Below are 17,653 nucleotides of genomic sequence, written 5' to 3'. Positions count from 1 at the left end.
CAATCATTTTACTATAGAGTTTTAACTTAGCAATTTCTTTTTTGTTGCACAATTGGTGTTCAAATTGAAATTGTCAATTAATAAATTTTGGAAGTGTTTGACTCTCCACCATTGACAACCATTAAAAAACTTTTAAGCTTTGAAATCGAATTTGGGTTTTCAAAAATTATTATTTGTTTGGATTGGGTGTTGTTGCAAACAATTGAGAATATTCTTTGGAGTTTATATCTCAATTTTGAGGGTGTTTGGTAAGATTAGACTTGATTTTGGCTGAATTTCATATTGAAACTCGAAGTAGAAGAAGAAGAAGAACACATGACATACAATACACTTACGAAATTGTATATATATATATATATATATATATATATATATATATATATATATATATATATATATATATATTTTAATTTGAATATTATATGAAAGTTGCAAAATAATTGTATAATGTATGAATCATCGTATGAAATCTGTATTTAAGTTTAAAATACTATATTTTTACATAAAGTTATTGATATGTATCAAAATTATTTTACTAAAGTTTTGTTTTTACTATGTATGTTATTGTTGATGTTCAAATTTGCATTAAATTTGTTTTAAATCTGTATGTTGATGTACCATACATTATTCTTTTCTCAATTGATTTATTAAGGAAAGAAAGGTAGAGAATGAATTCCAAATCGATTCATGTGCACTAATTCATATTTGTTTGAACTGAAAAATTTGAATATTGATGGGAACTGAATGATTTAGTGGAGAAATTTTGAGTTTCACATTAAAAGCGTAATCGTCACACTTCGGAGAAACTGAGTTTTATGTGAGATTTGAATTTTGTGTGAGAAATTAACTGGGTAGCATAGATTCTTATTAAAGTTGAATCTTAAGTTTGGAGGCAATTGAATTTAATTTGACTCATGGAGCTACATCAACATGCTCACAAGCCACTATTAACGACAAAGTACAACTTTGATACCCTATATAGAAGTACTACCAATGTATATCACCTACCTTGTTTAACAAATTAAATCTAATAACTTTAGATCATTTAGACTTCAAGTTTATCAGTTGAGTTGCAACGAAATTACCATCTTCACCGCAATTTCTCAAGACAAAATATGTTCGGCCTTAAATGTATAAGGTGGTAGGGATATTAAACAATTGGAATGAATCTTATTAAAAGAGGAGTGGAGAGAAAATAGGAAAAAAAGTAATTAAATCCCCTAATTTAAGTCACTAATAATGGATTGTAAATAATTTGTAAGTAATCCTTGTTTAAAGCGGGTAATATACAAAATTATGACAATTTTCGTAAATAAGTTTCAAATATTGTATACGAAGAAAACAAACCCTAAGCTAATTGAGGGGAATTTGTAGTCGTACACTATATTTATGCCACCTTTTAACATGTACCCTATTTTTAAAAATTATTGATTTGGTAGCTAGTTGACAAAAAATTCGTAATAATATGAGAATTACACCCCTGATAGTATTAGCATTAGCATGCTACTTTGGAGATAACCTCATTCGCATTAGCATACTGTAAAATAAACCCTGATAAACGTAGCAGCATGCTAACATTTGGAGATGACGTTGTTTTACAGTACCAGGGGTTATTCATTAGCATGCGAGATGGTGTAAAACGTCAGCCAATTACAGTAGCAGCTGAAGTTGTTTTACATTGAAGCTAAAACTTCATGCTAATGCATGCTGAAGTTATTTATCCTGCAATCAATAGTTTTGTCATGAGTTTTATCCAAAACTTCAGTCTAAACATGCTGAAGTTATTTAGTTCATTTGCTAAAATTTCAAACTAAACATGCTGAAGTTATTTAGTTTATTTGCTAAAACTTCAGTTTAAACATGCTGAAGTTATTTAGTTCATTTGCGAAAATTTCAGACTAAACATGCTTAAGTTTTTGTCTTGTAATATGTACTTTTCTAATGAGTTTTTGCTAATGCATGCTGAAGTTATTTAGTTCATTTGCTAAAACTTCAGACTAAACATGCTTAAGTTATTTAGTTCATTTGCTAAAACTTCAGACTAAACATGCTGAAGTTATTTAGTTCATTTGTGAAAACTTCAGACTAAACATGCTGAAGTTATTTAGTTCATTTGCGAAAACTTCAGACTAAACATGCTTAAGTTTTTGTCTTGTAATATGTAATTTTCTAATGAGTTTTTGCTAATGCATGCTGAAGTTATTTAGTTCATTTGCTAAAATTTCAGACTAAACATGCTTAAGTTATTTAGTTCATTTGCTAAAACTTCGTGCCAAAATATGCTGAAGTGTTATCCTGCAGTCTACAGTTTTGTCAATAGTCCTGAAGGGCAAAATTATCTTTTTAAAATACTTTTAACAAAAAAATGGGTACGGATACAAACGAAAAAATAAAACGGGTATAAATTAAAAAGGGGCGACCAAATAGGGCGCCCCATGCAGTTAATTCGCTAATTAATGCCGGTATGAGTAGAAGAATGGGCCACTCATGGCTTTTTCTAGCCCAAAGTTAATTAATAGGCCGCTAGTCGATTCATCAATGAGTTTGTGTCACTACATCATGAAAATGCGACACACATAATGCAAAGAGGAATTGATAAATACATATCACTCATTGACTAGACTTAGTAACTAAAGATTAGGCTTAGTAACTAAAGCCTTAAAAAATCGACAATGAATAGAAAAATCTTACTAAACGAACTAAAAATAGGAGAAGCTGAATATTCAACTCCTAATTTCGGGGATTTGCAGTCGTACCCTATATTTGTGCCACCTTTTAACCTGTACCCTATTTTTTAAAATTATTAATTTGGTATTCATCTCACAAAAAATTCGTAATAATACGACAATCACACCCCTGACAAAAGATATAAAACGATCTCCTCCTCTCCTCTCAATAACTTTATAAAAAAATAGAAACTTGTCCAGATTCATCTTCAGAATTACACTTGCATGAAGTTGTTTCATCTTGAAGCTAAAACTTCATGCTAATGTAGCATGAAGTTGTTTTATGTTGAAGCTAAAACTTCATGCTAATATAGCATGAAAGTGTTTCACATTGAAGCTAATACTTCATGCTAATGCATGTTGAAGTTATTTATCCTGCAGTCTACAGTTTTGTCATGACTTTTATCTGAAACTTCAATCTAAACATGCTGAAGTTATTTAGTTCATTTGCTAAAACTTCAGACTAAATATGCTTAAGTTATTTAGTTCATTTGCTAAAATTTCAGACTAAACATGCTTAAGTTATTTAGTTCATTTGCTAAAATTTTAGATTAAACATGCTTAAGTTATTTAGTTCATTTGCTAAAACTTCCGACTAAACATACTTAAGTTATTTAGTTCATTTGCTAAAACTTCAGACTAAACATGCTTAAGTTTTTTAGTTCATTTGCTAAATCTTCAGACTAAACATGCTTAAGTTTTTTAGTTCATTTGCTAAAACTTCAGACTAAACATGCTTAAGTTTTTGTCTTGTAGTATGTAATTTTCTAATAAGTTTTTGCTAATGCATGCTGGAGTTATTTAGTTCATTTGCTAAAATTTCAGACAAAACATGCTGAAGTTATTTAGTTCATTTGCTAAAATTTCAGACTAAACATGCTGAAGTTTTTTAGCTCATTTGCTAAAACTTCAGACTAAACATGCTTAAGTTTTTGTCTTGCACTATGTAATTTTCTAAAGAGTTTTTGCTAATGCATGCTGAAGTTATTTAGTTCATTTGCTAAAATTTCATACCAAAATATCCTGAAGTTTTGTAACGCAGTCTACAGTTTTGTCCTGAGTTTTATCCGAAACCTCAGTCTAAACAAGCTGAAATTTTTTAGTTTATTTGCTAAAACTTCAGCCTAAACATGCTTAACTTTTTGTCCTGCAGTTTGTCAATAGTCTTTTATTAAAGAAGGGCAAAATCATCTTTTCAAAATACTTTTAACAAAAAAATGGGTACGGATGCAAACGGAAAAATAAAACGGGTATAAGTTAAAAAGGGGCGACCAAATAGGGTGCCTCATGCAATTTTTAACCTAATTTCACACTTATCACTAATTCAAACAAGTACAGAAAAAATAAACAATCACCAAATTTTCAATACAAACCTCGGTTGTTGTATATTTTTCATATATATCACGTAGTATATTAGTCTCTCTCTTTCTCTCTCTCTCTATATATATATCACAAAATTTTTATTGATATACATAGATATATCACGTTGTATATCAGTGTATATCACACTAGATTTTCACTGATATATATAAACATGTATATCAATATGCATGATATACATGAGATAAATGGATATATTGAGTACACTGATATATAAGGTGCACGGATATACAAAGGGGGAGGAGATACACGAATGGAGTCTTCTTCAATCTCAAGTTTTTGTTGTGTTTTATGAATGGGTGTGAATGAAAAATGGAAGAGGCACCTTTTAGATTGTATGTCTTCATCCCACCTTTTCATTGTCTATAAATTTAAAGGTTTGGCCTCATTTTTTATACACAGGAAAATCTGAAAAATTCTCTCCTCTATTCTATATTGTTGCATTGTTTTTTTCAAATAAACATAAGTGTCAAGTATGATTTGTTCCGTTTGTTGAGTTAGCTCAGGTTATGTAATATCGATTGCCAGCATTACAGAATAGTTATTTAATTCTAAGAATTAATACAAAATATTGGGCAATAGTGAGGACATTAAATTCCTTAAGGACACACAAACAATTTGTGGGCTGAGAATTATTTTATATTTAGTTTATTGAACTAATGTTTCTTTACTTCTCTGATTTTCTATTTTTTTAACACAGTTGTTTTTACCAACAAGCTTAAGGAATATAATTTCAGATAGATAGTTTGACAGATAAATTTCAGAGTAAAATTATGGCAGTTTGTCTGCTACGGTAAAAATGAACAAGCGAACAACATCTTCGGCGGAATCGAATTGTTGTATTGATATATATGCTGATTGGTTCCAGTGATTCTCTAAGGCGAACGAAGCAGTAGAGAATTTTAATGTCTTTGTGAAGATGCTAATAGCAAGTGAAACTTTTACTTTTGTCTTTGACGATTGAGAGATCTGTTCACATAACGTACAAATTTGAAGAGGCATGCAAATGACGATCGAGACAGAGTGGGTTTTGATTATTGAACGATAAATTCAGTCTGTAGAGGAGTACGAACAACATTCAGATTTATCACTAAGTGAAGAAAATACGAGTCTTGACCGGAGGAAACTACGCCATGCGCATCCTTCAGCTGTCTCAGTGAATTTCTTCATTGACACAATAATTGCGAAGGCAGACACAAATAGGGAGCAGTTGTCCGAATTTAAGAGAAGTTACTAATGCTATTTGTTGGAAATTAATCTCATTTGGTTTAAGTGCAAGATGTTCACTGACATTCTCGTGGAAAGCAAATAACAAACAGCTCCATAAAATCCAAATTCATCATTGAAGAATTGTATTTATTATGGACTTAAAAGAAAAGGAAAAGGAAAACTGAAGTGATATCCTCATGAGATTAGACCACCTTTCATGAACATGGTCAAGATAAAACACCAAAAGATGATTTCACAAGAAAGTTGGCAATAAATTCGGATTTCGCTTTTTTTTTCTTTTTTTTTTACTCTACTCGTTTAATTATCTATCTTTTGCGATTTATGAATAAATATCTATTTATATTAGGATAGATAGTCATTATCTCAATTGTTATTCCGTTTATCAAATAAATTAATCAGTAAAAATTTGTTGGCATAAATAAAATTATGTGAAAGATTATTTTCAAGATTGTAAGATATGATTTAGGCTTACATTAATGCTTGAAAATTATTTTGAGATTATGAAGATGATATTTTATACTCCATGTATAGTCGTTTGGATCAATAAAGATATACATGGATTAGTTTGATAAAAAATAATATATCAAACAATTGAAATATTTAAGAATTACCATGGTTTAGTTGGAAAGCCATTTGAAAAGAAAATTAAAATACTTGTGATTTTTTGCCTCTATTTTGGAGATCAAAATTCTCGTATTTTTTACTCCCGTTATGGAGACTAAATTTTTTGTATTTTTCTACTCTTGTTTCGAGATTAAAATCTGCATGATTTTGTACTCGTTCGTTGAGATTAAAGTCTTCGTGACTTTCTGCTCATCTGTCGGAGATTAAAGTCTAAGAGACTTTTTTCTATGTTTGGAGATTAAAATCTTAGTGATTTTTTACTCCAATTTTTTACTCGATTTGAAGACTAAAACTTCACAGTTTATTAAATTTGGTTATGTCATATATTACTCGATTTGAAGATTAAAAATTTCACCGTTTATTATATCTGATATTACTCGGTTGGAAGATTATAAACTCCACCGTTTATCAATTATGGTTGTGTCAGATTGGTTTGAAGATTAAAACTTTACCATTTATTAATTCTAGCTCTGTCGTGACACAAACAACATTTCCTGTGGTTGGCTCTACAAAGTGATAGGGGTGGCAAATATGAATCTCTTTTTGAAGAAATATGTTTAGAATATGACATGATTTATCAAACAATTGCCCTTACTCACCATAATCTAGTGAGATTGCAGAAAGAAATAACAAAATGTTAAAGGAGATGATAAATACCTTGTTGATAAGTTCTGATTTATCCCAGAACTTGTGGAAGAAGGGGGACGGAAGCTATTCTTACAGCTAATGGAATACTTAATCGAGTTCTCCATAGCAAACACAATCCATTCCATATAAATAATGAAAATAAAGAAAATCCAACTTAAAATATTTTAAAGTGTGTGGGTGCTTAGCTAAAGTACAAGTTCTTAAATTCAAAAGGGTAAAAATCGGATTGAAAATCATTAACTGGTTTTCATAGAATATGCAAGAAATAGTAAGGCATATCATCTTTTGGTTCATCAATTGAAAAATCCCAATATTCATATTAATATGGTAATAGAATAAGATAATGCTGAATTCTTTGGGAATATTTATTCCTATAAAAAGAAATGTGAGTCGTCTAGTGAAAAATCTAAGGACCTCGAGAAGAAGCAAAGAAAAGTACGTTTAATGAGGAAAATCAAGAACGTAGTAAACGTAATAGGACAACTACTTTCTTTGGACTATATTTTCTGACATTCTTATTGAAAAATAAGCCTCAAATGTTTAAAGAAGTAAAGTCTTCCTCGGAAACACAATATTAGAAAGAGGCAATTAAAAGTGAGATAGAATCCATATTAAGTAATCATACTTGAAAATTGGTTGATATTCCTCTAGGAAATAAGCCTTTGGATTCTAAGTGAATTTTCAAAAGGAAAACGAAAGTTGATGGTACTATTGAAAAATATAAGGCAAGATTAGTTGTTAAAGGGTTTAGACAACGAGAAGATCTTGATTAATTTAACACATACTCACCTATAATTAGGACTACATATATTCGGATGTTAATAACAATAGTCGCTGTGTATGGCCTTGAAATCCATCAGATAGATGTGAAAACAACCTTCTTAAATGGAGATTTGGAGGAAGAAATTTATATGGAACAACCTGAAGGGTTCGTGATTCTCGAAAAAGAAAAGAAAGTGTGCCGACTTGTTAAGTCACTTTACGAACTAAAACAAGTACCAAAATAATGGCATGCAAAAGTTGACAAATAATACCGTCAAATAGTTTCAAAATTAATGAGTGTGATAAATGTGTTTGCATTAAGAATACTCCGAATCAAATAGTCGTTATTTGTTTATATGTGGATAATATGTTGATAATGAGTAACGACATTGCTAATATAAATGCTACTAGGCGCATGCTTACTAGTAAGTTTAATATGAAAGACTTAGGGGTTGCCGATATAATTTTAGAAATTGAGATCCATGAGACTCCTCAAGTTCCAGCATTGTCTCAATCTCATTATATTAAAATGGTACTTGAAAAGTTCAAATATTTGGACTTTACAATTGCAAGAACCCTAATTGATTTAAATCATACTATTATAAAGATCAAATCAAGTTTTAATTGGATTATACTCGAGTGTTGGAAAGTTTGATGTACATCATAAATTGTGCATGGCATGATATAGTTTGTGCAATAAGTAAACTTAGTCGATACACAAGTAATTTCGACCAAGCTCATTGGATACCAATGAAATTGTATACGACATCATGAATTGTACACGACATTGTCTCAAACTATACACTGCACTATAATAATTATCCCACGATTATTGAGCGATATAGTAATGCAAATTAGATCACTGGATCAACTGAAACAAAATCCACAAGTAGATACGATTTTACCATTGATGGAGGAATAGTGTATTGGAAGTCATCCAAACGGACATACATCACCCGCTCTATAATGGAGTCTGAGTTCATAACTTTAGATAAGGCCGGTGAAGAAGCTGAATGGCTCCGAAATTTCTTGGAAGATATTCTATTTTGGCCCTAACTGTTGGCACCTATATGCATACATTGCGATAGTCAAATGACAAAAGGAAAGGCTGGGAGCGTTATGTACAACGGAAAATCTCGTCACATATGACGAAGACATAATACCATTAGGCAACTACTCTCTAGTGGAATTATCACAATTGACTATGTAAAGTGAAAGCATATTGTGTTGGATCCGCTTATAAAAGGCCTAACTAGAGAGCCAGTTGAGAGTCATCAAAGGGATTTGGACTATGGCTGAGGACTAATGTCACGACCCAACCACCAACCGACAGTGATGGCGCTTAACTCACTTGCTAGGCAAGCCAAGCATAAAAAATGAATCATAATAATAACATGGACAAAAACAATACGAGTCTAAAGCCTTCAACATAGCATAATAATGCCAATACATGATAAATCCCCTAGAAATGGTAAATACAAAGTCATGAGCTCTAAAACGGGATACAAGTCTGAAAAGCTAAATAACAATACTGTCTGAAATAAAGACAATAGTGCAAAAGAAAAAAGATGCCAAGACTGTGGTCGAAATACAGCTCTACCTCGTCTCTCGGACAACTCAGCACGCAATACTCCTCTACTAGTGGCTTGGTCCAACACCTGGATCTGCATAATTAAGTGCAGAATTTAGTATGAGTACAACCGATCCCATGTACTCAACAAGTATTATAACTAACCTCGGCGAGGTATTTGAATCAAGAATTTGAAATGATACTTGCTAATCACCTGTACAGTTCATAAATTTAACAAGTACAAAATAATAATATGATTCAATTCATAAAGCACAAAAAGAACCATCTTGGTGTACACAAGTACTTAAGTATTTTTCTCAGTCAATGATCCAGCATATAAAGATGATATGCAAGTAAATCAGGTAAATAACCAAGAAAATTTCAAATAAAGATGAAATGCAATAACTAAAACAAACATTGGAAAACTTTTCCTCAGAATTTCCATAACCGTACCAAACCACTGATCAGTTTTTCTCAATAACCGTGTGTGCCCCATCAAGAAAAAATATGAGAGGGTGATTCTAGGGGGATGGATTCATATCCACACGCTGCAAAGATACCTAACATGTTGTACGGACAACTCACGTGCTAATAATATCAACCGCATAGACAACTCACATGTTGCACGAATAATTCACGTGCCAATAATATAAGTATCTGGATCCGCACAGACAAATTACGTGTTATACGGATAACTCAAGTGCAAAAAATATCAACCGCACGTACAACTCATGTCCCAATAATCACAATCCGTCTGGCGTGATCACATGCTCAATATGACAATCTGTCCATCATGGTCACATGCTACAAGTTCAGCTCATATCACATAGAAAGCAGATATACAAGAATATATGTATATGATCAATGAATATAAGATTTCATACTCCTGGACTAGTATAAGTGACATGCTAAGGTATATGCATGTGCAAAGTATGCTATCATATCTCAAATCGGTGATTACATCACGAAAATAGCAATTATCAAATTCAATCAGGATATTAACCTCTATGTAACCTCAAACATGGATCAAATAGATCAAAACATGGTTACAAATATGAGAAACATCACAGCATAAAGCTTAACAATCAATTCAAGGCATATCATAACCTAAGCACTACCCTGAGCATGGATAAATACTCTGGTGCTCGCACATGGGCTTAACCCCACACATATGCACCGCCCATAGCACGTAACTAGTACAAATAACTCAGGCAACTAGTGCCTCAACCAAGTTTAGGTAAGATAGGTACCTCAAGCAAGTCAAATCAATCCTCTAATAAGCCCTTCCCGCATAAATCAACTTCCGGACGGCTCGAATCTAGCCAAAATAACTTAGTACCAATAATTAAAGCCATATGAAATGATTCCAAATGATAAAGCTAAAATCTTTAACCAAAAATCAAAAAGTCAACCCAAATATTCAACATCAGGCTTGCACCCCGAAAACCGACCAAATTCACAAATTCCGAATATCCATTCTGATAAGAATCTAAATATATGTGTTACATCCAAATCCAACCTCAAATCGTCAATTTATGCTTTAAAAACGTTTTTACTAAAATCTCCAATTTTCTCACTTTAATTCACCAATTAAATGCTAATATCAAGGTTGGAATCATGAATAATTAACAAATCCGAGTAAAAAACACGTACCCCAATCCAATCATGAAAATCCCCTCCAAAAGCGCACATATCCGAGCTCCACAACTCAAAATATGTTAAAATAACTAAAATCCTAAAAAAATAGAGTACTTATGGTCTGCCCAGGCATACCCTTCACGATCGCGGGACTAACTTCGTGATCGCGAAGTACAACCAAACACTGCCCCAGAAATGCACTAGGCGAATGCGAGAGCCAGGGTGCAAATGCGATGCACGACTATCCTGACACTACGCGAACGCAGGCTACCTCTCGCGATCGTGAAGGCTTAAAGCCTGACGCCCCCAACCTACCTCCCTTTTACGTGAACGCGTCGCCCCTCACGCGATCGCTAAGGCTATTGCCTCCCAAAACATTGCGAATGCAATCATAACTATGAGAACGATAAGAACGACTCACCTGCCATCCAAAAATACCCTATGCGATCACGACTTCCTTCTCGCAATCACAAAGAAGGAAACCAGACATCAGAAATTAGCAATGCGAAAAATAGAGAAATGGTCAGAAATACATCTGAAATACACCTGGGGCTACCAGGATCCCATCCAATCATACTAAACAGTCCCAAAATATAACACGAACTAACTCGAGGCCTCAAATCACACCAAACAACATCAAAATCATGAATCGTTCCTCAATTCAAGCCTAAGGAAGCTAATGAAATTTCCAAATTCAAAACTTACGCCGAACATGCCTAAATATTTCGGTATGACCTCAAATTTTTCATGCAAGTTCCAAATGACATAATGGACCTATTATAACTCCCAAAACCAAAATCCAAACCCGATATCATCAAAGTCAACTTTCGGTCAAACCTATCAACCTTCCAAACCTTCAACTTTCCAATTTTCGCCAAAAAGCATCAAATTAACCTACGAACCTCCAATTCCACATCCGGATGTACACTCATGTCCAAAATCACCATATGAAGCTATTGGAACCATCAAAACTCCGTTCAGGAGTCGTCTATACAAAATTCAAAGTCCAGTGAATTCTTACAATTTAAGCTTCCAACTTTGGGACTAAGTGTTCCAATTCACTCCAAAACCTTCCCAAAATCAAATCAATCACCTCGGAAAGTCAAATAACCACAGATACACATATGTAAAGCATAAAATAGGGGAAAAGAGGCTAAAATACTCATAACAATCGGCCGAATCATTACATTTTCCCCCTCTTAAACCAACATTCTTCCTAGAACGGTCTAGAATCATACATGGGGTCTCAAAAAGGTGTAGATATTTGCTCTGAATCTCCTGCTCAGTCTCCCAAGTAGCCTTCTCGACTGGTTGTTCTCTCCAATGAACCTTTACTAATGCTATATTCTTCGACCTCAACTTTCGAACTTGCCGATTCCAAATGGCCACCGGCACCAAATCATAAGTCAAATCCACATCTAACTGCACCGTGTTGAAGTCCAAAATATATGACGGATCCCCAAAATACTTCCGGAGCATAGAAACATAAAACACTGGGTGAACACCTGATAGAATAGGTGGCAAGGCAAGTATGTAGGCCACATCTCCAACTCTCTCAAGCACCTCAAAAGGACCAATATACCTAGGGCTCAACTTGACCTTCTTCCCGAACCTCATTACGCCCTTCATGGGTGTAACTTTGAGTAGAATCTTCTCACCCACCATATATGCAACATCCCGAGCCTTCCTATCCACATAATTCTACTGCCTAGACTGTGTTGTACGAAGCCGTTCATGAATCAACTTCACCTTCTCCAAAGCATCACAGACCCAATCAGTGCCCAATAACCTAGCCTCCCCTATCTCAAACCAACCAATCGGAGAACGGCATCGCCTCCCATATAAGGCCTCATAAGGATCCATCTGGATACTTGACCGATAGTTATTTTTGTAGGCAAACCCTACTAATGAAATAAATTGATCCCATGAACCCCCGATATCAATGACACATGCACGTAACATGTCCTCTAATATATGAATAGTGCACTTAGACTGTCCGTCCGTCTGGGATAAAATACCATACTCAGATCGACCTGTGTACCCAACTCTCACTGCACCGCTCGCTAAAAATGTGATGTGAACTGTGTGCCTCAATCCGATATAATAGATACGAGCACAATATTAAAGCAAACAATCTTCCGAATATAAATCCGACCAGCTGCTCTTAAGAATAAGTAGTCATGATTGGAATGAAGTGTGAAGACTTGGTCAGTCTGTCCACAATGACCCATACTGCATCGAATCTCCTCAAGGGCTGTGGAAGCCAAACTACAAAATCCATAGTGATTCACTCCCACTTCCACTCCAAAATATCAAGCCTCTAAAGCAAACCCCTGAGTCACCGATGCTCGTACTTCACCTACTGAGAGTTCAAACATCGATCAACATACTCAACATTATACTTCTTCATCCTCCGCCACAAATAGTGCTACCTCAAGTCCTGGTACATCTTCGCGGCACCCGGATGAATGGAATACTTCAATCTATGGGCCTCCTCAAGTATCAACTCACACCAATCCAGCATCCTCAACAACCCATCATCACCAATAGTCACCTCCTTGGCATCACCGTGTCCTTTAGGATAAGTAAGTGGGGATCATCATACTGACGCGCCTTGATGCGTTCAAACAAAGAAGACCGTGAAACCACGCAAGCAAGAACTCGGCTGGGCTCCGAAATATCTAACCTCACGAACCGATTGGCCAAAGCCTGAACATCTAATACTAACGGTCTCTCCCTAACTAAAATATAAGCAAGACTCCCCATGCTCTCAGTCTTCCTACTCAAAGGATCGGCCACCACATTGGCCTTCCTCTGATGATAAAGAATGGTGATATCATAGTCCTTTAGTAGCTATAACCACCTCTATTGCCTCAAGTTCAGATCCTTCTGCTTGAACAGGTGCTGGAGACTCCTGTGATCTATGAACACCTCACAAGACACGCCATAAAGATAATGCCTCCAAATCTTCAGTGTGTGAACAATGGCTGCCAACTCCAAATCATGTACATGGTAGTTCTTCTCATGGGGATTCAACTGATGCAAAGCATAAGCAATAATTCTACCCTCCTACATCAACACGCATCCAATGCCAATCCATGAAGCATCACAATATACTATATAAGAACCCGATTCCGAAGGCAAAACTAGAACTAGAGTTGTAGTCAAAGCAGTCTCGAGCTTCTGAAAGCTCTTGTCACACTCATCAGACCACCTGAATGGGGAACCCTTCTGCGTTCTAGTCAATGGGGCTGCTATAGATGAAAACCCCTCCACAAAACAATGATAATACACTGCCAACCCAAGGGAACTCATGATCTCAGTAGCAGAAGACGATCTGGGCCAACTCTGAACTGCCTCAATCTTCTTCAGATTCACCTTAATCCCCTCCCTGGATACTACATGAACTAAAAATGCCACTAAATCAAGCCAAATCTTACACTTGGAGAATTTAGCATATAGCTTCTTCTTTCTCAAAGTCTGGAGCACAATTCTCAAGTGCTACTCATGATCCTCTCGGTTGTGAGAATACACCTATATATCATCAATGAAAACTATGATGAAAGAATCAAGATATGGTTAAAATACATTCTTCATCAAGTGCATAAAAGTTGTTGGGGCATTGGTCAGCCCAAAAGACATCACCAGAAACTCATAGTGACCATAGCGGGTCCTGAAAGTCATCTTTGGAATATCTCAAGCCCGAATCCTCAATTGATGATACCCCGATCTCAAATTAATCTTTGAGAACACCCTATCACCCTGAAGCTGATCAAACAAATCATCAATATGCAGTAGTGGGTACTTGTTTTTGACGGTAAACTTTTTCAACTGCCTGTAGTCAATAAACATCTGCATAGAACAATATTTCTTCTTCTTAATCCGAACTGGCGCACCCCAAGGCGACATACTAGGACTGATGAAACTCTTATAAAGTAATTCTTATACTTATTCATTCAAATCCTTCAGCTCTACTGGTGCCGTGTGTTTTCAAAATCAATATCCCCGTCGGGTAGCATGCCTGACAGGTCTGCAGGAAACACATCTAGAAAATACCTTACTACCGGCAATAACTCGACGGTAGTAGTATCAGCATTAAAATCCATCACAAAGGCTAAATACGCCAAACACCCCTTCTTAACCATCTATTGAGCCTTCAAATATGAAATCACTCTATTGCAAACATGATCTAGGGAACCTATCCACTCAACCCTATGCAACCCCGACATCGCTAATGTCACGGTCTTCGTGTGCATCCAAAATAGTGTGATACGGTGACAACAAATCCATTCCTAAAATCATATCAAAATCGACCATGCTGAGCAACAAGATATCAATCCTAGTCTCACAATCCCCAATGGTAACCATACACGACTTATAAAAATGGTCCACCATAATAGAATCACCCACTAGTGTAAAAACATAAATAGGCACAACTAAAGAATCACGAGCCATATCCAAATAACGAGAAAAGTATGATGACACATATGAATAAGCGGATCCAGGGTCAAATAACACTAAAGCATCCATGTGGAACACTGAAACAATACATGTGATCATGGCATCAGAAGCAACTGCCTCTGGCCTGGAAGGAAATGCATAACAATGGGCCTAACCACTGCCTGACCGACCTCCCCCTCTAGGGTGACCTCAAAATGACTGAGCCCCACCCCTAGGTGGTTGTACGGGCGGTGTAGTTATTGGTGCTAAAATCATAGACTGCGAGCTTTGCTATGGAACCCTACTTAGAATTATGGCGCAATCCCTCTAGAGATGACTCAAGTCTCCACACTCATAACAAACCCTCCTCTAACGAAGCTGATGACCCTGATAATCCGAATAACTGCATGTGGAACCCTGAGCGGACGGATCATGGTAAGAACTCTATGTCAGCATCGCACCGAATGACAACTGAATTGGACGAGAACTGTATGAACGGTGGCTAATTGATGAACCACGAGGAATATGATGAGCTTCCTAAGCCGTCCAAGAAGGACGACCTCTGTTGTAATGTGATTGGCCTGCAGATGAAGAGCTACTAAAACCACCCAAACCACGAGACCTCTTGGCCTCCCGCTCCTCACGCTCAAGCCTGTGAACCTGCTCTAAACGTCTAGCAAGCTCGGCCACCTGGTCAAACCTAGCATCCGTCTTGACCTCTCGAGCCAAACTGTAACATAGACCATAGTTGAGGCCATCAATGAACCTACTGATCTTCTCCCTCTCTATGGGAACCAACAATATTACATGACATTCCAAATATACAAATCTCATTTTGTACTGGGTCACTTTCATATCCTCTTGACGTAGCTGCTCAAACTCCCTACGCAACTCCACTCTACGAGTCTGTGGTACAAACTTCTCTAAGAAGAGAACTGAAAACTCATGCCATGTAAGTGGTGCTATGCCAGCTGGCCTGCCTAAATCATAGGTTTGCCACCATCTGTAGGCTGCCTCTGTCAACTGAAAAGTAGTAAAAGCAACTCCACTTATGTCCACAATACCCGATGTACGAAGAATCTGATGGCATCGATCCAGAAAACCCCGGGCATCATCTGACTCTCCTCCGCTAACTCTGGAGGGTCAAGCCTCTTAGACCATTCCAACCTCTTCTGCTCTTCTTCAGTCATAGGTGGACCAACTTCGTCCCGAGATGCAACAATTGGCTGAACTAGTAGCACCCATGGTGTTTGATAACCTTGAGCTAGCTTCTTCAGTGTGCAGGTGGCAGGAGTCTAGGCTCCTCCCCCAGCCTGTGAGGTAGCTGGTGCAACTGAGATTGTAACCACCTGAGCCAAGCGCGTGCACATACTCAAGATCTAAGCCAAAGCCTCTTGAAGACCGGGTATAACACTTGGTACCGATAGTGTCTAAGCTAGTCCCACCGGCTCAACAATATCCGGAACCTGCTCCTCTAGTGGAGCGACTAGTGGCTCTACAGGTATGTAGCACCTCAAAAAATTTCAAAGTGCTTAAGCTCTATTAAGAAAGTTGATATACTAATTATATTATTTTATGTGCAGACATGGACTATTAATATGATGAATATTAATCGGACATGATAACAAGTGTATGAGGCATATTATAAGTGATGTAGGGTCTAAGGATATCCTTAAGTTCAAGTCAAGTTAGAAATTACATGATAGACTAAAGTTCCAAATGAGTACGCACAAGACCTAACTTTGGATGAGCATATATATATATATATATATATATATATATATATATGGGGGGGAGCAATCTATCAAATGAAATGTCTTTGAGTCTAGTTTCTAACTCTTCAAACCGTTTGTTATTTGGACATTCCTACAAGGAGTTATGATCAAATTAGCGAAGGCTGGCAGTGAAGTACTGCCATAGCTTCGAGTCCGCATCCGAGCTTCGAAGAGGAGTGAACTGGGGATGCGAAGCATCCGGGGTCGCGTCCAAAACCCAGAAATCTAGGCCTATAAGTAAAAAAATCTGGGGAAGAGAGTATTTTGGGTATTGAGGGTTCGGGTTCTTGAGGTGAAGGGGCGATTTTAAGCTCAAATCAAGTCCAACCAACCAAGCTAAGTTGTTAATGATATTTTGGGTTGATTTTTACTCAATATACATGAGTTCTAATATCATTCTTGCATCCAAATACTAGACACAAAAATCACCAAAGTTGTGATTTGTCAAGATTGATCTACTAGAGGTAATTTCAATACTTCAAACTCGTTTATTATGAGTAGTTAGAAGTATTTGAAGCATTTGTTACAAGTTTAATTGGTTGAAAATCTCAGCAATAAAGCACAGATGGAACAATCTTGGTGTACACAATTACTTAAGTACTCTGCTCAGTCAATGAGAAAGCATATAAATATGATACGCAAGTAAATCAGGTAAATAACTAAAGAAATTGCAAGTAAAGATGAAATGCACTAACCAAAACAAACACTGACTAACTTTTCCTCAGAATTTCCATAACCGTACCAAACCACTGATCTGTTTTCCTCAATAACCATGTGTACACCATCAAGAAGGAACATGAGAGGGTGACCCTAAGGGGATGGATCCCTATCCACACGCTGTATGGATAACTCACGTATTG

General features: G+C 36.1%; 1 protein-coding gene across 1 annotated transcript; it reads right to left on the bottom strand.

Moving 5' to 3' along the window:
• Window positions 1–15,555: 15,555 nt before the first annotated feature.
• On the bottom strand, window positions 15,556–16,208 carry LOC117277457 (uncharacterized). The gene is made up of 2 exons (XM_070199764.1): window positions 16,083–16,208; window positions 15,556–16,041 (listed from the first exon to the last, which is right to left on the bottom strand). The coding sequence occupies exons 1-2, from the start codon at window positions 16,206–16,208 to the stop codon at window positions 15,556–15,558; spliced, it is 612 nt and encodes a 203-aa protein (XP_070055865.1).
• Window positions 16,209–17,653: the final 1,445 nt, after the last annotated feature.

The sequence above is a fragment of the Nicotiana tomentosiformis genome, chromosome 1 (genome assembly GCF_000390325.3).
Source record: "Nicotiana tomentosiformis chromosome 1, ASM39032v3, whole genome shotgun sequence".
Taxonomy (NCBI): Eukaryota; Viridiplantae; Streptophyta; class Magnoliopsida; order Solanales; family Solanaceae; genus Nicotiana; species Nicotiana tomentosiformis.
The sequence above is the reverse complement of the archived record's forward strand: the minus strand, read 5'-3'. Positions and strand labels throughout refer to the sequence as shown.

Excerpts from the sequence above, each read along its gene's own strand:
- LOC117277457 (XM_070199764.1), bottom strand. The coding sequence starts at position 16,208 with ATGACTGAAGAAGAGCAGAAGAGGTTGGAATGGTCTAAGAGGCTTGAC. Across the intron at positions 16,042-16,082 it reads TCAGATTCTTCGTACATCGG|TTGACAGAGGCAGCCTACAG; the intron begins GTATTGTGGACA and ends ACTACTTTTCAG.